The sequence below is a fragment of the Osmerus eperlanus genome, chromosome 6, assembly GCF_963692335.1.
Source record: "Osmerus eperlanus chromosome 6, fOsmEpe2.1, whole genome shotgun sequence".
Taxonomy (NCBI): domain Eukaryota; kingdom Metazoa; phylum Chordata; class Actinopteri; order Osmeriformes; family Osmeridae; genus Osmerus; species Osmerus eperlanus.
Genome location: NC_085023.1, coordinates 6,448,343 through 6,475,483, shown reverse-complemented (window position 1 = coordinate 6,475,483; position 27,141 = coordinate 6,448,343). Strand labels below are relative to the sequence as shown.

The following is a 27,141-nucleotide window of genomic DNA, read 5'->3' as shown; positions in this document are numbered from 1 at the left end:
TTTAGGCAGTTATTTGTAAACTTTTATTGCTGAGCCAAAAGGCAATTATTTATTTTTTGCATTGCAAACAAATACATATTAATTATTATTAACATATAAAAACAAAATAGTCTATAAATTAAGACAAACAACAAATACTTAGCGTAAAAAGCTGACTGGAGCATATTCTACTCATGACAGACAGCTAAGCCCTTTGCACACATCTTGGTTGGCTACATCTAGCACATAACATACTGTAAACTGACATTCTTGTCATCAATTATTTCATGCTTTACAATTACATTAATTATTTCATCATCATCATCATCATCATCAAAAAAACTATCAAATTATAAATAGCAAAACCACCCAGTTCCATTGTGTTAATTAAAGCGTGTAAAGTGTGTAATACTGAAAGATCGTTGGCAAAATAGAACACCATTACAAAAAATTGTTTACATCCCTTGGGTTTGGTCATGGTGGAAATCTTGTCATAGTGAATTGTTATTTCTGTGGTTATGTGAACAAACTCAATCAAGTCACACTCCACAGGGTACTTGGAGACCTGCTCTCCTCACATACACAGGGAGGGTGAACTGTGAAACCAATACAGTGAGTTAAAGTGAACTTAACCAGACTCTGTGGGCATCAATGATTGCCAACACAAGGTGTAACATGTAACAATGACCCACCCATCCCATCTCCTCTTTTCACCCTAAACATGACCAGATCAGGTCAAAGTACCCACTGACATCAATTAAATAAAATGACAACCATTCATTAAAACTAAGAAAATATCTCCTTGTCCCCTGTACATGAACCCTTCTCATTGTTCTAACCAGAAACCACCCCCACACATCAGCGTGTTTGAGTTTAAAAGGTATAAACAGCATCCCAGTTGAGGCGAGTCTCGATAGACCTCCTAAAACAGTTGTCATGTGCGAGTTTTATATTTGGGACTACGGTTTTCATACACACACATATGCACACAAGCACACTTTCTGGTTCAAGCTGGTTAAAAATAGACCCCATTCTATCCTATCAGGGACCTCATGAAATCAGGCTTGTCGAAGGGCCAGTGGTACTGGTTGGGCACAGGCCCGTTGACGTTGCACTCAAAGAAAGAGAACATGGGGAACCAGATGCGAGCGCGGCGGCTGTGATGGAAAGCCCGGGTGTTGGCCAGTGTGTGGTAGTACAGGAAGAGGCGGGTGGTGATGTAGAAGGCTATGAACACGTCGATGGAGTAGTGCTCATGGGCCGCCAGGATGAAGAAGATTCCAAACAGGTTCAACACCCAGGAGATCGTGTGGATCAGGTTCCAGCTGCGAGGGGTATCTGTGAGGTGGATGGGGGATGACATCATCATTGATGGCCATAATGATGTGCATTTTAAGATCGGAAAAGACTGCACATTTTGTATACTGTAGGAGTTGTATGTAATCCTATAAAATACAGTACATAAAATTAAACAAGGAAATACACTTACACTCTGTGACAAAAAAGTTGAGTATAGTGAGAACTACAGTGTGCCCACTGAACATGTAGTCACCACAGGTGTGGACGCCGGTCAGCGTCATTCCAAAGCCACTCCAGATTGCTATTGCCCTCTGCAGTTTACCCCAGGAATCACCATACATCTGGCAGATCGAGAGAACAGGATGGGCCACTACAGCATGTATAAATTGACTTTTAAAAGGTGTTTATTTTACCTCTTAGAAATACTGCTGACTCAATCAATGATGAAACGAGCAAGAACATTCTTAAGAAGTAATAAAAATAAATATGATGCGACTTATCTAATCAAAATGTGCATGTGTGTATGTGTGAGCCACACCTTGCTTGCACACTGAAGGTGCTGTCCTGGTACTGAGAGAGAGGTGACGAACATGGTGACACAGCGCAGAAGAAACACGGTCCCCATTAGAGAGCACAAACGCCTGAACACAATGGACCTAGAGAGAACAGAGAAACAAAGAGAGATAAACAGAAAGAGAGAGACAGAGAAGGAAAAAAAAGCAGGAAAAGTGAGGAAAGACATTTGCCACGAACAAGGAACTGCAAATGCTCCAGGGTACCAGCTAAGGCACTGTTGGTTAGTCTAAAGCTAAATTTAAAGTGTTTAAAAAAAGCATTTTTTCAGATGGGTCATATGGCTGAGCGGTTAGAGAATCGGGACATTAATCAGAAGGTTGCCGGTTTGATTCTTGGCCGTGCAAAATGACATTGTGTCCTTGGGCAAGGCACTTCACCCTACTTGCCTCTGGGGAATGTCCCTGTACTTACTGTAAGTCGCTCTGGAGCGTCTGCTAAATGACTAAATGTAAATGCATTAAGTCGGTGAGACCGGCTCCATCGTGTGGGTGGAACAATAGCATAGTTGAATAGTGGCTGATGCCAATAACCAATCAAGTGCCTTGGGGTACAACATAGGGTTGTGTGGAAAGAAAGACAATTTATGAGATTAAGACAACATACATTCACAGGCTGATGGAAGTCCACCAATATAGAAATAAAACTATATTTGATTTATGGGAACACTCAACATCTGGAAACATGTTGAAGGATTTAACAGTGGCTGTCAGTGTATTTTATCTTGAGTCTCCAGAACACCTGAGTGACACAAAGCCAGATTCAATGTTGAGTACCTCAGGTTTGTACTGTGGGCAAAATATATTTCTTATTTCTTTTTACTTTTGTCGATGTGATACCTACTGTCGCTCATATGCAAAACCACCAATAATTATGCATGAGGTCAGTCTTCAACTGATTACATTTATGTAGCCTTACTGATCTGCCTGAATACATTTGCTAAACTTGGAGTGTTGGCAGCATTGACTGAATGCGTATTGTCTTAGAGGGGGACTATGGCATGATGAGCCAGGTCTTTGATGGATAATCACTGTATGCTAACCGTAACCTGGCCAGGGCTCTGGTTTGTTACGAATTCTGTAATATATCATATGCTGAGCCAAGGTACGCTAGAAATTACTTACGTAACCTCCCATGTAGCAAAACAACCTGAACATTTGCATATTGAAAACTATTGCAATTTAAATAGACTAGTGCACAGTGCATGTGATAAACACACACACACATACAGATTTCTGGAATCATAGATGGATAGTGCAGTGCCTGTGATGCAGCTGGTGATGACAGTTCTTCTCAGTGGCTTTGGTACCTATATTTCTCAGATCACAATTTAAATTCTCTGTCACCTCTGAAGTACAACCTCATTTATGTTCAACCTCATCTATTCTAGTCACTTATACAGATCATAAAAGCAATTTCTTATATTAAAACACAATTGCTATGTCCTAGTACATTCATGCAAATGATAATGTAGCCTTCATTTGTCTGCTGTTTCTTATGTTATCAATTGCTTATGTTATGTTGATGAAAATTTATTAGATTGGTTCTCTGTTAAATTGTCTTACCGCCACAAATATCTAAACATTTAGGTAATAACAGAAGTCATTACATGCACAATGGTTGAAACAGTTGTCAAGATTGTAGGCTTAATTCACCATACAGCGCTTGCATGTACAGTTCTGCCTATGAGGTGTTTGCTATGTTTACATAAACATTTGTATTTTTTTCTTTGTGCTATGCAATGCTGTAAAATAGTCTGGTATTTTCTGTATCGCATTCGCATAAATAAGACATGACAACTGAACGAGGAGACATACGCACATCGTTCCTGTTGTATGCCCGTTTGTGGATCACCATTATGGAACGCCATGTTAGTCAGAATTAAATAAATAGGTAAATAAATACATAAATACATAAATAAATATGGCTATGAAATAAACCCTGAAATTAAAAAGTATGGCAATAAATATATAAATATAGCATCATATAACTAGAGAGGGTACAATTTCTGTGGAAATAGGGTGTGCTTGCTTGCGTCGGTTGCACAGGGTCCGTTTTTTAATGACATTTTTACAACTGATATTTCTGTATATTTTATATAAAAATGCATACTTATTATTTATAAATATCACAGATTTAAAAGCATCTTTTTTTTGCTTCCTATTTACAACTCAAAATACGAGTGAAGTGTAGAATGAAATAGGTCTTCTCATTTCCCCTGCAAGAGGCAGCCTCATAGCTGAATCAAAACGAATACATTTGGCAGACCGGTGTAAAAATTGACCTAATCTCTATGACTTAAACCTCCTTTTAAGTTTTTCCCAACTCGTGATATTTTCAGGCATTTAGCCTACTCATATTGCATTTATTCATGAACAAAGAACCTGAAGATTATTCAACGACGTTACCGGCAGTAGAAGATGGTATCGCGATTCAAACAGTACCATCTTCTAACTGAAAATATTCCCCCCAAAACGTAAATAAGCTTGACATATGTTTAGTGGAAAATCGCTCATTCATAAAAAGCTCACTGGTAGCGGTCAGTAACAACGCAAAATGCGATATAGCCCTGTGTGGAGAAGTAAATTGTACTACTACAGTAGACTACTGTACTGCTGTGTTCGTCTTGGTAGCGATTGCGTTGGTTGAATTGGATTTAACGTTCCGTTGTACGGTTAAGGCTGAAATTAATTATTTTCATGAACAGATTGACAACGTTTAGGCTGTGGCAATGAAGTTCAGGTTTATAGTCAGATAGTTTCACCTATTGAAAGACTTTTGATTTAAGTAAGGGGAGTGCCGAACATGATTTAAGTAAGGGGAGTGCCGAACATGTTCTGTCGCCGTTTGACTTCCTAAACAGCTGTGAAGATGTTTTTGTAGTGTGTCTCGTAGGCAACAGCGTTGCAGTGAGCAACACTGGTTTGAAACCACAGGTAATGATAATTTCACCAACAAATCGTTTACTTGTAATGTAATGTCATAATAAATCCTACAACGAAAATGTATTTGTGAGGACTGTTTATTTTAACGATTGAAAACAGATGCATCATAGACCGCTGTAGTATGTGTTGCCCGGGCAACAGAGGCTAATGTCATGATGCTAATGCTTCAGTGAAATAGTAGACTACCGTTTCCGAAGGTAGATCTGGGCCTACTTCATTAATAATATCAGCTAATATTGTACATTACATTTCACAATTGTGTTTCACATCACAAAGTAAAATGAGTAAATAGTTATCACCCTGGCCTCTTTGCTTGTGGCGTTTCTGCAGCTGCCTTGCAGTAAAGCTATAGTTAGCCTAGCTATCCCCCAAGTTAACAGATGCGAAACTTATGTTCTGCTACAGGTAGTCACGCGTGTTTTCGTGACTCTAGTGACGTTAGTAACGTCAGTGACTGTGGCTAGCAAGTTACCCACCGTTAGCTTCACTTTTTGCCACAAAAACGTAATTTGAACTTAAACCATCCAACGGAACGTAAATAAAAATACAACCAACGCATTCGCTACCAAGATGAACCTTTTGACACCGCCGTTGTGTATGTAGTCCAAATATTGAGGGATCCTTAGGGGCGCGAAAATAAACAATAACTAGAGAGGGTACAATTTCTGGGGAAATTGTAGGGTGTGCTTGCTTGCGTCGGTTGCACAGGGGTCCGTTTTTTAATGACATTTTTACAACTGATATTTCTGTATATTTTATATAAAGGCTCTTATATATATATAAGGCTTTTATATAAAGGCTCAAGACGCACTTGTTCCGGGAGTACAACGGTACTTAGGAATGGTTCGCTTGACCCGATGTTAGTTTCCTCAAGGATCACAATGACTCTTGCTTAGAGACTTGTTGCTCTTGTGGTTAGTGGTAACTGACTTAAAATTTTTGTACTCGCTGTGATATATTGTTTTTATTATTGTTGCTTGCTTTTTTTTTTCCACAGGTACACTTGCACTTATAGCAGTTCATGTTGTTTAATTGTAACTTGTTTAACTACATGCTCTTATGGTTCTTCCCTTTGGCACTTATTTTGGTTGTTCACAATGTGTGCTTCATGTTTTGGCTACTCGCAATGTTTTGTGGCTATCTCGTTGTTATGATCAGTGACCTATGCACTTTGTAAAGCTCTCTCTTGGAAGTCGCTTTGGATAAAAGCGTCTGCTAAATGAATAAATGTAAATGTAAATATAAAAATGCATAGGCTACTTATTATTTATAGAGATTACATAGATTTGAAAGCATCTTTTTTTTGCTGCTCATTTACAACTCGAGATACTTGAACTCCTCCGCTTGGGACAGAAGGAGCTGAGTCGAAAGACGAAGCTCTCTATTTACCAGTCGATCTATGTTCCTACCCTCACCTATGGTCACGAACTGTGGGTAGTGACCGAAAGAACGAGACCGCGAATACAAGCGGCCAAAATGAGTTTTCTCCGCAGGGTGTCCGGGGGTGTGACTGGGGACTGGAGTCCTTCCGCTTCCTGGGCACTATCCTCTCCCAGGACCTCAAGTGGGAACTGAACATCAGCTCCCTCACCAAGAAAGCACAACAGAGGATGTACTTCCTTAGCCTGGTCCTAACCAGACTCTCGTACATTGCATTTGTACAGGGCTCGCTCCATTGACAAGCGTTGACTTCCTTGTAGGCGGGTACTCTGTTGAAGTTTAAAACTATTGGATCTGCCCAGAGCCACTCTGATCTGCCATAACCAATCGCTAGCGTTCGCCTTAGCCAATTCCTTCACCACTACTGTAACAGAGCTAGCTGCCGTTGCTGGAAAATCAAATTGTTCCCGAACCCCGTGGGGAGGAGGGCCACAACATCATGGCCACCAACAAAACTCAGCAAAACTTGTTCTTGCTCCGGCTTTAGCTGTTGGATATTCGGCAGCGTTGCCACAACGGGCCGAATGGCTTTGCTCGCATCTTTCTCCGCCGCCATTATGGAACTACAACACAAACTAGCGCACAACATCAACGTCATCGTTCTCAGCCGCTCCCTCTGTTTGCTGATTCGCCGGTAGAAAATCAACCTGAAAAATCTGACTTACGTACCTCATGGCCAGAGCTATGTACAGAAGCAAAAATAAAATTGAGCGGAAGTACGTAGGAGGGCAGAGCCAGGCTAGTACTTCCTATGGCAGCTGAAGAAATTCAACCTGACAAAGACAATGATGGTGCACTTCTACACAGCCATCATTGAGTCCATCCTCACCTCTATCACCATCTGGTACAATTTTGCCACTGCCAAGGACAAGAGCAGACTGCAGCGTATCATCCGCGCTGCTGAGGTGGTGATCGGCTGCAATCTGCCTACCCTCGAGGGCCTGCACACCTCGAGGACCCTGAGGCGAGCAAGGAAGATTGTGGCCGATTCCTCCCAGCCTGGACACACTGTTTCAGCCAATCCCCTCCGGCAGAAGGCTGCGGTCCATCAGGACCAAAACCTCACGCCACACAAACAGTTTCTTCCCATCCGCTGCTGGCCTCTTCAACAAGGCCAAGGACTCACACTGACTTGACCACTAATCACTTTATCTGCACAAGACACCTTACCATATTGTTGCCCTATTTGTACTATAGCCATTTTATTTCATTCTAAATATTTAACATTTTTATCCCCTTAGTATAGAGTTAGACTTCTTATTTAAGATTCTTATATGTTTAATGTGTGCACTTTCCTGCCACAGTAAATTCCTTGTCTGTGTGAAGTTTCTTGGCGATAAAACCCATTCTGAAAAGTATTAATAATTGAGACGTAGAAACAGAAAAAAGTTGGAACAGTGAAGAGCGTTGGCCAATCGGATTGATTCCTTGTTTCTTGTAATGTAGCAACCGTTGGTCATTGTCAACATTTCTAACCTAGAATCTAGGTTTCAGTATCAAGATGGAGGAGAAACTAATCATGTGTGTCTGCACACCCAGTCCTGTTCAGACACTGAATTTAAAGATAACATAAATATAATAATCCATGGTGCAGGTTTGCTGATGTTGTCGTTGTCCCTGGTGAGTTTTTTTAATACTTTTAAATTCAATCTCGTCACATTACGTGACTTTGTTGTGCAACTGCAAAAGCTACTCTAACTCTGATTAAAATGCTGCTGCAAAAAGGCTGAACTATTGTGGGTAGTAGATAAGATCATGTTACATCTAGCCAGCGGATCATGTACACTACCGTTCAAAAGTTTGGGGTCACTTAGAAATGTCCTTATTTTTCAAAGAAAAGCACTTTTTTTCAATGAAGATAACATTAAATTAATCAGAAAAACACTATACATTGTTAATGTGGTAAATGACTATTCTGGGTGGAAACGTCTTTTTTTAATTAAATATCTACATAGGTGTATAGAGGCCCATTTCAAGCAACTCTCACTCCAGTGTTCAAATGGTACATTGTGTTTGCTAATGACCTTAGAAGACTAATGGATGATTAGAAGAATTAGAATTAGAATGCCAAAGGTCTCCAATGCTGTAATTGCTGCAAATGGAGCATTCTTTGACGAAAGCAATGTTTGAAGAACAAAATAAAATTATATAATAAAAAAATAAATAAAATATATATATAAAAAAATATATAAAATAAAAATAATTATTTCTAACCTTGTAAATGTCTTGACTATATTTTCTATTCATTTTGCAACTTATTTGATAAATAAAAGTGTGAGTTTTCATGGAAAACTGTCTGAATTGTCTGGGTGATCCCAAACTTTTGAACGGTAGTGTATCTCAAAGTGGTATTTGTACAGAACACCGTACTGTAGGCGTGAATAATGCATGCATGGTCATCATCGTCGTCCATCTTTGGCCGAAGCGAAGCTAGAGAGAGGATTCAATGGGAGATTTCCTACAGTAAGCTAGATCTACTGCTTCAAATTGAAAACGGAGACGATATTTTGATTACAGACAAGTTCCTTAACCTCTGTTGTCAATATCGCCGATAAAAAGTAAATACTGTTACAAAGCATTTGTTTGTAAGTAACGAACGATAGACGTAGCTAGCTATGTGACCTGGTTTCGCCGTTCTATGGCAGCTATGATGACAGTCGTAGCTAGAGTTGTAAGAACTCGTCACTAGAATGGCCATAACTTTAAAACAAAAGATCATATTTCAAATCTGTTTGCTGTTCTACATTGCCCACACAATTATGTATATATATCAACTCTAACATGGCCTGTATCTTGTATTGAAAGTGCTCGAAAATTAGCTTGTCTAATGTATGGTGAACTGAGAAAACATATTTGTCAAAGCGGAGCGAGCGGATGTCGTGGGAGAATTCCTACTGTGTTAGATTTAATGCTTCAAATTGAAAACGGAGAAGATATTTAGAGTAAAGACAAGTTTCTTAACATCTGTGCTCAATATCGTCAACTAAAAGTAAAAACGTTTCAATTACGAAGCCTTTGTTCGTAGTAACGCCAGCTGCAGTAAACCTTTCGTGACCCCGGTTTGGCTGTTCGTGACGGTCGGCTATGACAGTGTTGAGCCTCGATTTTTGCGAAAGTTTTTGTGAAACTTGCTTAAAGAAAAATGATCTAGCTAGATTATGTACACTTTAAGCTCAATGTACATACCTTGTTTGGCCAATTTGGTCGATTGTGGAAAAAAGTAGAACCGTTTTTAGTTATGGAGAGCCATCGCGCTAGCTTGGAATTGCGTTATCCCACTCATCACTTCAGTGGTCATAACTTTTAAACAAAATAGTCTATCTTAAATCTGTCTGCTGTTCTGAATTCACGACAAAATTACGCAAATTTCATGCACTCTAACCCAGGGCCGGAGTGGGAGCACTTTTCAGCCCGGGAGTTTCAGGCCCAAGACCGGCCCTTTTTTTTGTATACCAAACAGGGCCGGATGCAGCCTGCTTTGACTGGGGGTGCAGTGAACTTTTCTGGGGGGTATCATGATTACAGAAAGGGATCGTATTATTTTTATATTGATACCATTTTTGAGACTGCTTAACGATCCGAGTGTTAATCAGGCACGGAGCCAGACGTTGTAAACATTCGGAGCCCCAATTTAGGACGTATGGGTTTGATGTGATGCAAGATAGGGACTTCTACACTTAATCCGAGCGCGCCCAGCGCGCGAGCGGAATGTTTTGGCCATTATCTGAGCGCAAAATCGTTTTTTGAGCTTTATGTAAAATAAACAGATGTTTTTCAATTGGTAAAACCTTGTCTAGTGATGCCATCACTACGGCCATGCTCCAATCCATCCTCCCTGACGCATATCGTTACGGTAGGGCCGCCCGTCCCAGCTATCGGTAGCCGATCTGAGAAAACCTTTTGGAAAAGTCGGGCTATGGACCCAACCAACTCTTTTTGGGAGGGGAGAACTCCCTCACATGGTACAACCCATGCAGAGGCTGAGGTGTCAGAATGCGGAACGTGTGTAGCCTACTTTAAGAGAAGATAGACTAACGTGACAAATGTCAAAAAAAAAAAATCCTCGACCGGCCCAAAAGTCAAGCGGCCCACCGGCCCAAAAGTGAAGCGGCCCACCAGGAACTCTCCCGATTCTCCCGATTATCCACCCCGGCCCTGCTCTAACCTGTCCTCTAGCTTGTATTTAAAGTGGTTAAAAATGAGGTTTTCTAAAAAAGTATTGACGACGGAGAAGATTGTCAGAATGGCTCCGTGAAATCGTCTTGATAAAGGATGATTTGCCTAACATAATCATACAAATATTTATATCATTAGAAAGCCCTACTTCTTGTCTTCAAAATTGTATAAATAGTTCAGGTCTATTATTTGAAAAACTATGCATATTCAGGCAGGAAAGTGTTAAACAGTGTCAAAAATTTACGCGGTGAGAAACAGTTCTGTCAGTGCATGACGTCACAATGGAATTTGACTTCTGAACCATTGAAACCCATTCATTTTTTTTAGCACTTTAAACTTTAATATCTTAAAAACTGTAAAAGTTATCAATGAGAAAAGTAATAGCACACTAGAGCAGTTCAGACTTTATCAAATGAAGTTTGAACAGTGTTTCTATCTTAAACGGTGTGAAAGGAGTAGGCGACGGAAAAAGGTGGGAGAAAGAAAAAAAAAGTATGCAGAATAGCAATAGTGTTTTTGCTTGCAGCAAACACACTAATAATAATAAGTATGCAGAATAACAATAGTGTTTTTGCTTGCAGCAAACACTAAAAATTATAAGTATGCAGAATAACAATAGTGTTTTTGCTTTCAGCAAACACACACAAAAAAATAAAAATAATAATAAGTATGCAGAATAACAATACTGTTTTTGCTTGCAGCAAACACACTAATAATATATATGTGAGAGAACAAAGGTAGTGCCCTTGCCGAAGGCAAAGCACACCCAATTATATAGCTGAATACATTTACTTACATCAATAAATAAATACATTTACTCATTTCAAAATGACGTTTTTGTAAAGACGACATTTATTTATTTCATTGGACTTTTATTTCCTAATGCCACATTTATTTATTTTTTGAGATTTTTATTTCCTAACGTCACATATATGTGTGGCGGCCTGCGGAAACTCTTCACATTGTGAACATTTTTAAAGGCAGATAGGGACACCTACTGTAGATTCGAGAGATGGAAGACATTAGTCGTGTCAGAGATCGGTCCGTGTACTTGGCGGCCAACGGATTTTCGTTTTGAAATGAGAAAACCAAAATTGGGAAACAAGTTGTTTCCCGACTGCCATTTAGAAATAGGAAAACAAAAAACTGAACACCACCCATTTTCCGTTTTGATAATAGAAAACGAAAAATAAAAAAACGACCCGTTATCTGATTTTCTTTGATGTGCTTATACACGGAAATCGGGAATTCAAATAGTGTGTGGAAATCTTCTTTCTCAATTTTGCGTAGATTTGCGTGTTGTGACCCGGAAGTTGCTCCCACGAGCTTGACAGTCACATATTCAGGATGTCAGCAGAGGGCGCACAGCAGATGAACAATAAAATTGCTCGCAGAGCAATCGAGCCTCAATGCAAAATTTGATTACATCGGACTGAAGCATGGTTCCAGAGTCTCATCAGCCACTTCACAAAATAAAGAAGGTTCTACACAAAATTTGAATATTTTTCTAAGAAAGTCAGCGACCGGATATATTTTATAAATTATTTTAAAGTAAGTCTCTTTGACTTTTGGGGAAATGGGCCATTTAATGATTAAAAAAAAAAATTATGGACAATGCAACGATATTCGGAACCTGTACACACAATCCTGTTATCAAAAAAAAATTAAAAATTCAAAGCATCACTAATATATGTATTATTACATTTACTGTCAAATAAAGTACAATCATTAATAAAAACATTTGGTAAAGTTGGTAAGGGTCTTATTCTTACATGTAAAAATGTGCTTTGAACTAACTGTAATAATGGTATCGGTATTGCTTTACAGATCTTGTTGTATTCTCTATAAGTACAGTTTAAATTATATTTGTCGAAGAAAGCTTTATATTCCAAAAGGTTACCAGACATCTATAACATCATTCACAAACACAATGCCCTTTTCATACCAATCATATTTAAACAATGATTTCCTATTGATTACAATGACCCTATTGTTTTTTAAGATAGAAATGTTTTGGCTCGAAGTTGATAGACTCGAAATTTTTAAGATCAAATTTTTTGGGGGGCTCGAATTTGAGCAACCTGAATTTCTGAGTCTTGAATTTTTGGGTCAGATTTTTTTTTTTCATTGAAATATATATTCATATGTGAATTCGGTGTTGTTTAAATTTCAATATTAAGTCTTCAATGCCTTTTAAAATTAAAAACATATCACTGATTTGCTTCCATACAAATGGCAGCGCGCCCTCTGCTGACATCCTGAATATGTGGACCAGAGTGACTGTCGAGCTTGTGAGAGCAACTTCCGGGTCAACACACGCAAATCTACGCAAAATTGAGAAAGAAGATTTCCACACACTATTTTAATTCCCGATTTCAGTGTATAAGCACATCAAAGAAATTTTCAACAAATTTTCAATAATGTTTTTAAAAGAATGATAGAAAATCGCTAATCTCTGAAAATAGCATGAAATCCTTGCTAATCTTAATAATCTTTTCAAAATTGTACAATCAATCTCAAATGTAGACCAGATTATTCTAATAATGCTTCGCCTACTTTCACACCCTTTACTTACCAGTATCCTTACCAGGTGCCCAAACTACCTCAACTGGCTCCTTTTGACGCAAATGAGCAGCGGCTCTACTCCGAGCTCCTCACAGATGACTGAGCACCTCACCCTATCTCTAAGGGAGACACCAGCCACCCTTCTGAGGAAACCCATTTCAGCCACTTGTACTCACGACCTATTTCTTTTGGTTATGACCCAACTTTTATGACCATAGGTGAGGGTAGGAACTAAACTTGACCGGTAGATTGAGAGCTTTGGCTTCCGGCTCAATGGTGCGATAGTGCAAATGCAATATCCCCCCCGCTGCACCGATTCTCCGGCCAACCTCCCGCTCCATGCTCCCCTCACTCGCGAACAAGACCCTGAGGTACTTGAACTCCTTCACTTGGGGTAAGAACTCATTCCATACCCGGAATAACCACTCCATCGGTTTCCTGAGAACCATGGCCTCAGATTTAGAGGTGCTGATCCTCATCCGAGTCGCTTCACACTCAACTGCGAAATGATCCAGTGAGTGCTGAAGGTCACGGACAGATGATGACAGGAAGACCACATCATCCGCAAAAAGTAGCGATGGAATCCCCTGCCCACCGAACCGCAACCCTTCCCCACCCCGACTACGGCTCAATATCCTGTCCAGAAAATATCACGAACAGGATTGGTGACAAAGCACAGCCTTTGCGGAGACCAACCCCCACACGGAACAAACTCAACTTTGTGCCGAGGACCCGGACACAACTCTCGCTTCGGATGTACAGGGATTGGATTGCCTAAGAAGAGCAAGAATCCCTGGGCTTTGCCACTGTGGAGTTGTTTGACTACCTCAGTGACTACCTCAGAGGCTGCATTTCTCCACCGCGGCTTCAGCAATGGAGGCTTTGAACATTTACATTACATTTATGCATTTAGCAGACACTTTTATCCAAAGCGACTTCCAAAAGAGAGCTTGTACTCCCGGAACAAGTGCCTCTTGAGCCTTTTCTTGAAGGTGGGGAGACAGTCAGTGTCTCTGATGGAGGTGGGGAGTTGATTCCACCATTGGGGGGGCAGACAGGAGAAGAGCTTGTGTTGGGACTGGGCGCTCTTGAGCGGTGGGCCCACCAGACGGTTGTCAGAAGAAGACCGCAGGTGGCGGATGGGGGTGTAAGGCTGGAGAATAGACTTGATGTAGTCGGGTGCAGTCCCGTTCACTGCTCGGAAGGTCAGTACCAGGGTCTTGAATCTGACACGGGCCGTGATGGGAAGCCAGTGGAGGGTAGAGCCCGACCGATATATCGGTGGGCCGATATTATCGGCTGATATTGGGCATTTTCCAAACTATCGGTATCGGCATTTATAATGGCCGATAAATGAATATCATTTTTTTGTGTGTGTTTTTGTTCAAAGGACTTTTAAGTTTCATATCTTGAGTTTGTATTTTTCTAAATTTTATTTATCAGAAACTGCAGTAACATTATTTTAGTGAGGAAATAATAACAGGAGTCAGATGGCTGAGCAGTTAGGGAATCGGGCTATTAATCAGAAGGTTGCTGGTTCAATTCCCGGCCATGTCAAATGACGTTGTGTCCTTGGGAAGGCACTTAACCCTACTTGCCTCGGGGAATGTCCCTGTGCTTAGTCGCTCTGGATAAGAACTTCTGCTAAAATTGACTAAATGTAAACTACAAATAACTACTGTTAGGGAAATCAGTTTGTTTTGTTACGCGTTTCTGGATTTTTAAAATATTTTTTTATATCGGCCGATATCGGAATATCGTTTTTTTGCAGTAGTCCAACTTGGAGAGGACAAGTGCTTGGACTAGCAGCTTGGTGGAATGCTCAGACAGGTATCTACTGATCTTCCGGATGTTGTAGAGGGTGAAGCAGGCCTCGATCCTAGCTGAGATCCCCGGATCAGTCGGAGGGAACGACAGGTACAGCTGCGTGTCGTCAGCGTAGCAGTGGTAGGAGAAGCCGTGGGAGGTGATGATTGGTCCAAGCGAGGTGGTGTACAGGGAGAAGAGGAGGGGTCTAAGGATGGAGCCCTGTGGGACACCAGTGGAGAGCTGGTGGGGGCCTGACACTTTGCCTCCCCAGGAGACCTAGTAGGATCTTCCCGACAGGTAGGATGAGATCCACTGAAGTGCAGTGCCAGTGATGCCCATCTCAGAAAGTCTGGTGAGCAGGATTTGATGGTTAAGCTGGTGAACATTGCCCACTCCGGTTCAATGCCCCCAACCTCCGCAGGGATACCCGAGAAACTCTGCTGGAGGTGTGAGTTGAAGATCTCGCGAACAGGGGCCTCCTCCAAACGGTCCCATCTCACCCGCACTACTCACTTGGGTTTACCAGGTCTGTCCAGAGTCTTCCCCCACCCCCTGACCCAACTCACCACAACATGGTGATAGGTTGAAAAATCCAAAACATACAACCTCAGATCCGACGACATGATTACAAAATCAATCATCGACCTTCGGCCTAGGGTGCTCTGGTACCACGTACACTTATGAGCATCCTTATGTTTGACCATGGTGTTTGTTATAGATAATCCATGACTAGCACAGAAATACAACAACAAACACCCATTCGGGTTCAGATCAGGGAGGCCTTTCCTCCCAATCATGCCTCTCCGGGTGTCCCTGTCATCTTCCACGTACCTGTTGAAGTTTCCCAGCAGCACTATGGAGTCCCCCACTGGGGCCCTAAAAGGGCAAAATACTCCGATCTTCTGTTCGGTCCATATGCACATACAACAGTCAGAATTTCCCCCCCCACAAACCATAGGCGTAGGGAGGCGACCCTCTTGTCCACCGGGGTCGCCTCCCGTCTCCTCCAACTCCAACTTGTGTATACAGTTTCTCTTCCCTGAAACATCAGGGCTCGACAATAACGATGGCCCGATGGACCGGGGCCAGTAAAAAGTAATGTCGGGACAGTTAAACTAGCAAATCACTGGCCCGATCGGGCCACTGCAAATTATTGATTGAAAAAAAATTGGCATTGTAAAAGTTAACATCCTTCATATGTTTTGCTATCTGCTAAATGCATAAATAACTTTGCAGCTCGTGGGGCGCACAGTTGGCAAATCAAGAGTTGAGTAGTGAGTGACGAGTGGATGTCAAATTGTAATTCTCTAATCTCGATAATTTTTCTTACAACTGGCGCGAGACAATAAAGTGAAGATGGCAGCAAAGTAGAGCTACGAGCTCAAATGGAAGCAACTTTTTTATGGAACGAAGATGCACTGTGTTGTCTGTCGTATGTTCCCGTCTAAAGCGAACAAAAGTAGATATTTTTACACAGGCACCGACAATTTCAAAAACAATCCCTGACCAACCATGCTAGCAGGCAGCACCTGGTTTGCGTGACAGCTAAGCGGATGGTTGACAATCCATCTTCCAGGCCGTTGACCATGCTGGTCAGGGATTTAAATGTAGATGCCCATCGTGTTATTGCACGACTTATAACAACGGCATATCACGTAATTAAGACGGGCCAGCCGTTTGCCTCGTTCCCCCAGGCTATTGAACTGCAGCAGAAGAATTGTGTCGACTTGGGTACTTAGTATCATACTGATGAAATGCTATGGAAGCTTTTATATATTAGCATTGAGGGACCAGAGGTTTCAGTTTCTGCCAGACAGAGTTGTGCAGAGATGGCTGTCAGCAGGGAAGAGAGCACGCCATATTTGAGGTTAAAAGTCAATTGTTTTGCCGACTATTACCTTTTTATTTTTTATCACTAGAAATGTGATTTCATTTTTGTTCTTTTTATATCCAGGATGTGTTTAATAAATAGTTAAACATGTTAACAGAATAACACAACGTAAAAGTCTTTGGTTTTGTTGTAACAATGATAAATTACAACTTTTGGAGGGGGGGCCAGTAAAAATTGTCTTGGGGCCAGTAAATGTTAATGTTGAGCCCTGAACATACTTCATTTTCTAATCTAGGGTGGCTGGTGCTGTCTTGGCGTTTAGGGCTACATCAAAAACTCTTTAGTTTGCTTAACTACTGCACTAAATCACACTTGACTGGTGGGGTCCTCACCCATACTGTTAATGTAACTGTTATTTGTCGCTTTGCATTCTCTAATTATACTTTTTTCTCTGTTGCCCATCTAACCTCCCCTGTGGTGTGGGGGGGTTGAGCTGTCAACATCGGCCTGGTTGCTGATGTGACAATGTTGGACCGAGTCCCCAAGTAGACTTTGGTCTCCTATGACGGACCACACAGAGTTCCTGGTCCCTTCCTGTCCTTCTCCCTGGCTGTCCTCTGATGCATTTGGTGGAAAGCATATTGGTGCAAATACATTTGCAAATACATATTGGTTATGCTGTCACAATCCAACCACAGACTAGCTCGTGGTTGATCTGCATCTGTGTGACCATTGGTCAGAATTTAGTTTAGCACAGCTTTAATGCTGTTTTCAGAGATTAGCAATTTCTTTCTTTAAAAAAAAAAAAATATTGAAAAAGTAAAGGGTGTGGAAGTATACCAGACATTATTAGAATAATGTGGTGTACATTTCAGATTTTTTGACACAAGTCTGAAAAAGTTATTGAGATTAGTGAAGATTTCATGCTATTTTCAGAGATTAGCGATTGATTTGAAAGTTGTTAAAAACTTTATCGAAAATGTAAAGGGTGTGGAAGTAGGCCAGACATGATTTTAATAATCTGTTGTATATTTGAGATTTTTTGACAAGTTTGAAAAAGTTATTGAGTTTATCAAGGATTTCATGCTATTTTCAGAGATTAGCTATTTGAAAAAGTAAAGGTTAGTTAAAAAAAGTTAAAAGAAAAGTTAAAGTTAATTGCGTTGAATTGCTGATGAAGGGGCTATTTAGAACGAGGAGCGGCACTGCTCAAATGCACCGCTATTCCTCTTCCTCCAGACAGACCCATAGCTGGCAAAGCCTACTTTATGGCAAACTTTGCAGAATCTATGCAAGTGCAGCGCACCTTAGCTGGCATGAAAAATATATATTGCCCAGTGGCAGTCCTTGAGAGAGTAAGGAGTCCTTGATCATTGCATTTGTATTGTTTAGTATTACTGCTATTTTTCAGAATTTTTTCCTGCTGTGGTAGTATTGTTTATATAGGGGGGTCAGATGGCTGAGCGGTTAGGGAGTCGGGCTATTAATCAGAAGGTTGTTGGTTCGATTCTCGGCTGTGCCAAACGACGTTGTGTCATTGGGCAAGGCACTTCACCCTACTTGCCTCGGGGGGAATGTCCCTGTACTTACTGTAAGTCGCGCTGGATAAGAGCGTCTGCTAAATGACTAAATGTAAATTGTTTACTGTTCTATTACCTAGAGTGTGCGAATTATACAATGACAATCGGGGGGGGGTCAACTCAGTGCCCCCCCCCCCGCAACAACGTTCACCCCTGCCGCCGCCCCAACCAAGTAAACGGCAATGGCACACACACACTACTAAAACTACAAACACTATTGTAGTCATTTCTTTCTGAAATAAAAAATTAGATCTTTACAAAACTACCAGAGGAACATATCTCGCTGTTCATCACAAAATACGGTAGTTGGAAATCTCTCCAGATTCTGACAAGCAATGACACAGATAAATTAAGCTATCTTGCTTGATACAGAGCTAGCGATAGCTATCTTTTAAGTTGGTGGGTGGTTAACCATGTTTCTATCATTAACATTCTTGTGAATATTATACAGCTAATTGCCATTACAAATACATTTGTGACAGATTTTTGGGGGGTATTAGATAACTTGCCTTTCTGAACTTTCTCACGACGCGGAACGTACCACTACGTAGCTACACTGAGGTGATTGAACCAGCACACTTCCTGGTCACTCGCGCTGTTTCTTGAGTTGTATTCAGTGTTGCCACAGTTACTTTGAAAAAGAAACTTAGTTACGTTACAGTTACTTGATTTTAAAAGTAACTTAGTTACTTTACAAGTTACTTGATTTTAAAAGTAACTAAGTTAGATTACAAGTTACTTTATTAGTTACATTCAGCAGCTGCCGACAACAACCCCGCCGCCTCAACATAAAAATAGGTGCGTTCGACTTCATGCAGCGCCGACGGTGCTGCATGAAGTCGAACACACCTATTGACAACCGTCTCTATAAGTTTGACTGCGCATCTCTCTCTCTCCTGCTACATTGTTGTTTGTGTCGCTGAGTGGTAGGTCTATGTATATACACGTGACGTGACCCTAGTGCTGAAAACGTGACTTAATTGTCGCATAGGCTTAACTTCCAGAGACGCAAGAAGAAATCAAATATATATTTTACTATAAATGACAAAATAGTAACGCATAGTGATTTGGACAAGTAACTTTAATCTGATTACTGGTTTGGAAATAGTAACGCGTTAGATTACTCGTTACTGAAAACAGTGGTCAGATTAGAGTATCACTGGTTGTATTGGGCACTTGTTACTCGCGCTGTGTTTATTGAGTGAATTTTGACTAGATGGCAGTCAGTGTAATACTGTGTGTGAAATTTCCTGCCATAAAGTCAACATTTCTGTGTATCGCCAACCTGTTACTGAATGAAAATGGTAAATATATTGTAATATTTACGATTACAGGTAAGAACGATATATAAATGTATCGACCCCCCCGACCTGTGGTTTTTACCTCTTTTAGGGGGGTCCGAGCCTTAATCGGGGGGGTCAGCCATTACAAAAAAGAAGTATACTTCAAGCTTATTTTGTAAGTATACTTAGAATAAAAAGTATACTACTATCATGTTACTTAAAGTATACTAGCAGTGTACTTATTTATATACTATTTTTGTACTAAGTAAACTGAATTGGCCCACTTTTTAGGTCACTTGTATTTCAAGGTTTACTTTTGAATACTGTAAAGTAGCCTGTGTAGTGCACTTTCAGTTCATCAAGTATACTTCCTAAAGTACTTCAAATTATACTTTGGAACACTCTAAAGTAACCTGTGTAGTGCACTTTCAGTTCATGAAGTATACTTCCTAAAGAGCCTCAAAGTATACTTTGCAATACTTTTAAGTGCACTTTCAATTAATGTAAGTACTTCAAGAAGTAAACTTAATAAATTAAATTTTACTATTGCTTACTAATATATTATAATGTTTAGGAGCCCCTCAAACGCCTCAGATTATAAGTCACTTAGCGAGAACGGGGGCCCTTGCAAAGTTACAATGCAGTTTCTTGGCTGAAAGAAGCTATTAACTCTGCACGCGTTGACGTTTTCAGAATCCAGCTCTTCTTATGAAACGTAACAGTAATTTAACTCATGGTTACAATGGTAAACCACCACAACAATGACCACGCAAAAAAACACTACATTCTAAGCAGACACATTTAAAAAACGAAATTCATGAAGTTACATTTGTATTTCGAACAAACGGCAAACTTATCAGCACATTTTAACACTATTTACCGCCTTGCATCATGGGAATTGACCAGCCAATGAGCCACGCTATCTTCATTTTTTCACGTTGTTATTTTGTTCTTCAGTCAGTTTGACAGTATAACCTTCAAATTCATAATGCAACCCTTCTGTCTGCTTCTTTCTCAAGTAGCTTTTTCTTTTTTTCCTTTAATACTCCAATTGATAATTATTAGTATAAGATTATAGGGGTTCAGAATGTTTTGGCAGTAATTAAGGTTACAGCTTCAGTACCAAAAAAGATTCAATGTGCAATGCATAATAGATTTTCATAGACATGAATAATTAGAATGAGATGGATCTAAAAAATGTAACCTGTAATGTACTTTAAAATTATTTGGACTGTTTTTGCTGTATAATAATAGAAAACGTACATCCTACTCCAGAAGAAATGTATACCATTTTCTGTTTCTAAGCATACTTCTTAAAAGTACATCAAAAGTGAACTATTTTCTAAGTATACTTCTTACAAAAGTGAACTATTTTCAAAGCATACTTAAAAGTATATTAAAGGTGAACTATTTTCTAAGTATACTCTTTAAAAGTATATCAAAAGTGAACTATTTTCAAAGCATACTCCTTAAAAGTATATCAAAAGTGAACTATTTTCTAAGTATACGTCTTAAAAGTATATCAAAAGTGAACTATTTTCTAAGCATACTCCTTAAAAGTATATCAAAAGTGAACTATTTTCAAAGCATACTTATAAGTATATCAAAAGTGAACTAAAAGTGTACTATCCATATTTTAGTATACTTATAGTATACTTTAATATTAGTGGTGGGCCGTTATCGGCGTTAACGCTGCGACTCTTATCGGCGATAAAAAAAATATCGCCATTAATCTATTCTCAAAGTTGGGTTGGGAGCTGGGTCTATACTACGCAAGCTATGATGACTTTCACCTTGATATTTTAGCGCGGATGTATACCTAGCCGAATTGCACTGTAGGGGGCGAGAACGAGTCTTCGAACCTGTGTGTATGCCTTGTGTATGAAATTATCACATCAAACGTGACGTGCTAACATGGATGCAGCTATGAAGCCGCCTGGTTTGCTTCAGGGAAAATGTATTTTTAAGAAGCTTCCCAATGGAAACCTCGACAAGACTAAGGTTGTTTGCACCTTGTGCTATGCGGAATTAGTTTACTGTAGGAGTTCTTCCAAGCAGTTTGTGATGCATTTTGAAAACAGGAGATGAGCTCCTGGTCTAATGCGCCACCTGGCTTGAGAAACCCGTTCTCAAAGACTTACTTTTAGTCATTATTTGGGTAGCACACATATTCTGAATGCCTTCGGCGGAATTCAAATGAACCATTTTAATCTAGATTAATGCCAATATTACAGTGAGATTAATCTAGATTTTAAAAAATTATCTTTGCCCACCACTATTTAATATACTTCTTTTTTGTAAGGGAGACCCCCCCAAACCCCCCCGTAATTCGCACACTGATTACCTACCTGTGTTTATGGAGCAGCAAAATCAACAGGAAGATGTAGCATAGAATCAAACCACATGCCTCTGCCATTGCAAAAGCCCAAGGGATTCTGGGTACACTGTTAAAGAGAAAAAGAGAGGGAAAAATGAGAGAGAGGGAGAAAGAAGGAAAACGAGAGAATGAGAGCGAGAGAACAAGATGGATGCATTGTAAATAGAGTGGGCAGGTTACAGCCTACAGTCTACTATCGGTACCAGTGGAAGATAAGAGTCATTTAGAGAGGGTGATAAGGTGTTACAAGACATTTAGTCATTTAGCAGACACTCTTATCCAAGAGCGTCTGCCTTTACAAGACATACAGTTAGGTCCATAAGTATTTGGACATTGACACAATTTTCATCATTTTGGCTCTGTATACCACCACAATGGATTTGAAATGAAACAATCAAGATGTGCTTTAAGTGCAGACTTTCAGCTTTAATTTCAGGGTATTTACATCCAAATCAGGTGAACGGTGTAAGAATTACAATACATTTTATGTGGCCCCCCCCTTTTTAAGGGACCAAAAGTAATTGGACAATTGGCTGCTCAGCTGTTCCATGGCCAGGTGTATGTTATTCCCTCATAAAGGGAGTTCGTTATTTCATTGACAAGGAGCAGATAAAAGGTCTAGAGTTCATTTCAAGTATGATATTTGTGTTTGGAATCTGTTGCTGTCAACTCTCAATATGAAGTCCAAAGAGCTGTCACCATCAGTGAAGCAAGCCATCGTTAGGCTGAAAAATCAAAACAAACCTATCAGAGAGATAGCAAAAACACTAGGTGTGGCCAAATCAACTGTTTGGTACATTCTTAAAAAGAAAGAACGCACTGGTGAGCTCAGCAACACCAAAAGACCCGGAAGACCACGGAAAACAACTGTGGTAGATGACAGAAGAATTCTTTCCCTGGTGAAGAAAAACCCCTTCACAACAGTTGGCCAGATCAAGAACACTCTCCAGGAGGTAGGCGTATCTGTGTCAAAGTCAACAATTAAGAGAAGATTTCACCAGCGTAAATACAGAGGGTTCACCACAAGATGTAAACCATTGGTGAGTCTCAAAAACAGGAAGACCAGATTAGAGTTTGCCAAAAAACATCTAAATTAGCCTGTACAGTTCTGGAACAACATCCTATGGACAGATGAGACCAAGATCAACTTGTACCAGAATGATGGGAAGAGAAGAGTATGGAGAAGGGAAGGAACTGCTCATGATCCAAAGCATACCACCTCATCAGTGAATCATGGTGGAGGTAGTGTTATGGCGTGGGCATGTATGGCTGCCAATGGAACTGGTTCCCTTGTATTTATCGATGATGTGACTGCTGACAAAAGCAGTAGGATGAATTCTGAAGTGTTTCGGGCAATATTATCTGCTCAGATTCAGCCAAATGCTTCAGAACTCATAGGACGGCGCTTCACAGTGCAGATGGACAATGACCCGAAGCATACTGCGAAAGCAACCAAAGAGTTTTTTAAGGCAAAGAAGTGGAATGTTCTGCAATGGCCAAGTCAATCACCTGACCTAAATCCAATTGAGCATGCATTTCACTTGCTAAAGACAAAACTGAAGGGAAAATGCCCCAAGAACAAGCAGGAACTGAAGACAGTTGCAGTAGAGGCCTGGCAGAGCATCACCAGGGACGAAACCCAGCGTCTGGTGATGTCTATGGGTTCCAGACTTCAGGCTGTCATTGACTGCAAAGGATTTGCAACCAAGTATTAAAAGTGACAATTAGATTTATGATTATGTTAGTTTGTCCAATTATTTTTGGTCCCTTAAAAAGGGGGGGGCCACATATAAAATGTGTTGTAATTCCTACACCGGTCACCTGATTTGGATGTAAATACCCTGAAATTAAAGCTGAAAGTCTGCACTTAAAGCACATCTTGATTGTTTCATTTCAAATCCATTGTGGTGGTATACAGAGCCAAAATGATGAAAATTGTGTCAATGTCCAAATACTTATGGACCTAACTGTATCTGCGTGCATCACTCCACACTCCAGACTCACCTGTCCAGGAAGATGTCCGGCAGAGGCGGATAAGTCCTCATATCCGGGACACGCTCGTGCACAATGACCATGACGAAGGAGGTGAAACCGAACACAAACATGACATAGACAGAGCTGATAACCGTTTTCCAGAGCTCTGGGTCCAGACGGCCCAGATTATGGTTCTGACGACACTTCCCATTAGCGTGGCTATGACCTAGCACCCCTCCAGACCCCGCCCCCACCCCATTACACTCCCTCAGTCGCAGCTCAGTCCCATTCCACAACCGCTCACCGCCACTACACCAATGGTCAGCTCCGTTGCAGCCCCACGTACCCCCACCTGCGACCACAAGGGTAGCCCCAGCCCCATCGTTGGGCCGCAGTCCCAGTTCATCCAGGAGCTCCTGGTTCTGTCTCTGGAGGCGGCGGAGGGCCAAGGCTAACCGTTTGATGTCCCCCAGTATGGTGAGCCCCAGAGGTGGCCCGCGAAGGTCAGCCTCGGTCAGGGCCAGCAGGCTGGTGCCGTCTAGACGGTGTTGAGTGCACAGCAGCTCTACGTACACTGTGAAGCCCTCCTCTCTCAGCCACCGGGCCACCTGCTTGCAGCTCCAGCTGCTCACACTGGCCTGGGGGGGCGCCATCGCACTGGAAAAGAAAAAAAGAGACAAGAAGGAGGGAAGCCATGAAAACCTGACGGGAGTTGAAAGAGTGAGGTTTACAACTCACATTCACATGCACTCACTCACTCACAGTGTTTAACTGTGTCTAATCTGAGTATCAGCGAACACTCCCGAGAGCTAATCTGCTGCCTTGTCAAAGGCTGATATAGCTTGTCAGTCCAGTTACACTAGACTCATACAGTCCAAACAAGTCTACCACCTTCAGTTCAATCGGGAGAGAATGGGTCTGTCACCAAGATTTCTTAGGAATCAGCCCCACAACACAATGCAACCTGCACAACCAGTGTGGATGAAGTAAATCCATACTTACAATGTAAGCCTGGAACTAGGCCCAACCCTGACAGCAATGACTGACTTGTTTCTTAGGACACAATGAGTGACACTTCTCTGTCATTTCAGAATCCTAAACAAAGCTCTTACATCAATTTAACTATGCAGCCCATCCAGTTCAACAGGAAAGGAACTGAGTCTCTATACAGGGAAACTGGCAGTGATAACAAGAGTGTTCAGCATACTGACTAAATAAATATCCAATCCCACAGACGGCTCTTGCTCAGAACCACAGGAGTCGCCTCTTCCACTCTGTGTCCCCTGTTTACTCTGTGTCCCAGTCTTGGACACTGTAGCAATCTCTCCGTCTCTCTACACAGGGAGAACTTTAACCTCCTGATAAGAGCCAGCTCTGCAGCACAGCCCTCCCCACCGCAGTATCCTCCCCTGCTCCAAAGGTCTGACTGAGATGCCACCAACAACTGCTGAATAAGCTCTTCTCCTCAGAAGCACAAGTGAACTCTTAACATTTAACCGACAGAGGATAGATATAAGAAGATACTGTCTCTTGCACAATGAGCCAGCTCTCCCCCTCGTTTGTTGGGAGTCGCTGAGATTGAGTTTATCGGTGGAGACAAGCAGTGATCTGGTGTGAGCTGCAATGAGGATCACTTCCTGTCAGTAACAGAGGGAGACCAGAGCTAAGGAGGCAGTTTGATTGGCAATCAGACAGATACTTCCATCCTCTACAGCTGATTTGTATGATCACGTTGCTGGGCAGTAAAACACAGGTTAGATTAGGGAGAAACGTGTAGAGACACGTTGTGTGGGGTTCGTGTGAGGTAAAGAAGAGGTCAGTTTAAACATGAGGAAAAGAGTGGCTGTAGTAGAATATTGGGCCTACTGGACAAACAGTCTCTTGTGTAGCCTAACTAAGGAGAACACGTGAAGGTTACATGGGTAAAACTAATAAGGATCACCATGGTCATAATCAAGGCTGCAGTGTTCCAATGTCAAGTCTTTTTTTTGGGGGGGGGGGGGGGGGGCAGATGGGTGACCTTGACAGCTGATTGGGAGAAGCTTTACTTCTACACTGAGATCAACACAACGTCCATGTAGGCCTTGGTTCAGGAGAGATTTTTACCACTGTCTGGTCAAGCAAGGTCCTGGCTGGCAAACCTGCTGTGCAGTGAGCAGGCCCAACCCCCAAGTCACCGGGTGAAAAATCTCACAGCTGACTCACATTTAGAGAGTTAGGCAATGTCTGAATGTTTACTGGAAAGAACAGTGTTTCACAGCAGTCACACAGTGCTAGAATGTTGTAATCTTAAAACAACAGGAATATTTGAACATCTGTCCATTTCATAGAATGTGCTAACACTAGAAATGTAATGGCCATAAACCCTTAAAATCATGTATCAAGTCCTGGATGTAATACGGGGACAGTCAGTGTATCTGAGACAATAATGATCACAGATCAAAATCTTGAAGATTGTAACAACACACCCTGGACACCTGACACCAACTAACACCCGACCTCTGTAATGTAACTCACCGCAAAAATCTTCGCAGTTGTTTCTTGTTCAAATGCTATCAAGTTGAGTCCAGGCCCAGGGGTAGGCCTAAGTGTCTCTAGAAGACACAAGCTAAAGTCTGGTTCCCCAGCACGCCCAAACCTCTATCTGGATTTATCTATACTTAGGAACCTTGAATGCCATGTCAGCGTCTCTGGCGGGCTTACCAAGCCAAGTCTCTCTCTCTCTCTCTCTCTCTCTCTCTCTCTCTGAATTGTGACGCGAGAGAGAGAGCGAGAATCCGCATCTGTTCATAAGATCACAAATTGCGTACGTTCATTTATAACGTATGTCAGTACATTATAACGGACTACAGCCCTGTATTGTGTAGATTATAGTAGAATGCTGACGAGCGTTTCATTCAATGGCACAGCGAACTTGCTTCTGAACAGTTCGGTCTAGGGATCATTGGCCAGAATCAAATTCACAACAATTGAACTCCCACTTAAACACCCGTTATTAGACACTGAGCTTCAGTGACTTAGTTGCGTACCCTATTTAACATTTGGCGAACTTCCCTTGTCGCATGCAACACTTAGGCCTACCTTGGACAGTGTAGTTCAGATGCCGAAATCGGCACTTTGTCACATAAATGCGTGTACCCCTCCTTTGTGGCTTGGTTGTACGAGAATCCAGTGTTCACAAAGGTATTTCATCGCCAACATGCTTCAAACAGCCTGGCAACAGCCGCTAGTAAACAGGAAGAGCAGATAGGAGAGTGGCTCAGCCAAGAGCGTCACATTTACAGAGCGTCTTCTATTTACACTATACTTC

The 27,141-nt window shown here is 41.3% G+C and overlaps 1 protein-coding gene across 3 annotated transcripts; it reads right to left on the bottom strand.

Moving 5' to 3' along the window:
* Window positions 1-27,078, bottom strand: LOC134022048 (sphingomyelin synthase-related protein 1-like). Of its 3 annotated transcripts, none has more exons than XM_062463223.1 (6): window positions 26,913-27,078; window positions 23,862-24,488; window positions 21,829-21,924; window positions 1,817-1,934; window positions 1,469-1,619; window positions 1-1,317 (listed from the first exon to the last, which is right to left on the bottom strand). In XM_062463223.1, the coding sequence occupies exons 2-6, from the start codon at window positions 24,482-24,484 to the stop codon at window positions 1,013-1,015; spliced, it is 1,293 nt and encodes a 430-aa protein (XP_062319207.1). In that variant the 5' UTR covers window positions 24,485-24,488; window positions 26,913-27,078; the 3' UTR covers window positions 1-1,012. The 3 variants fall into 3 exon arrangements, with proteins under 3 accessions (XP_062319207.1, XP_062319210.1, XP_062319208.1); XM_062463226.1 differs by lacking the exon at window positions 26,913-27,078 and adding an exon at window positions 26,349-26,467; XM_062463224.1 differs by lacking the exon at window positions 26,913-27,078 and adding an exon at window positions 24,834-25,145.
* Between the last annotated feature and the right edge of the window lie 63 nt (window positions 27,079-27,141).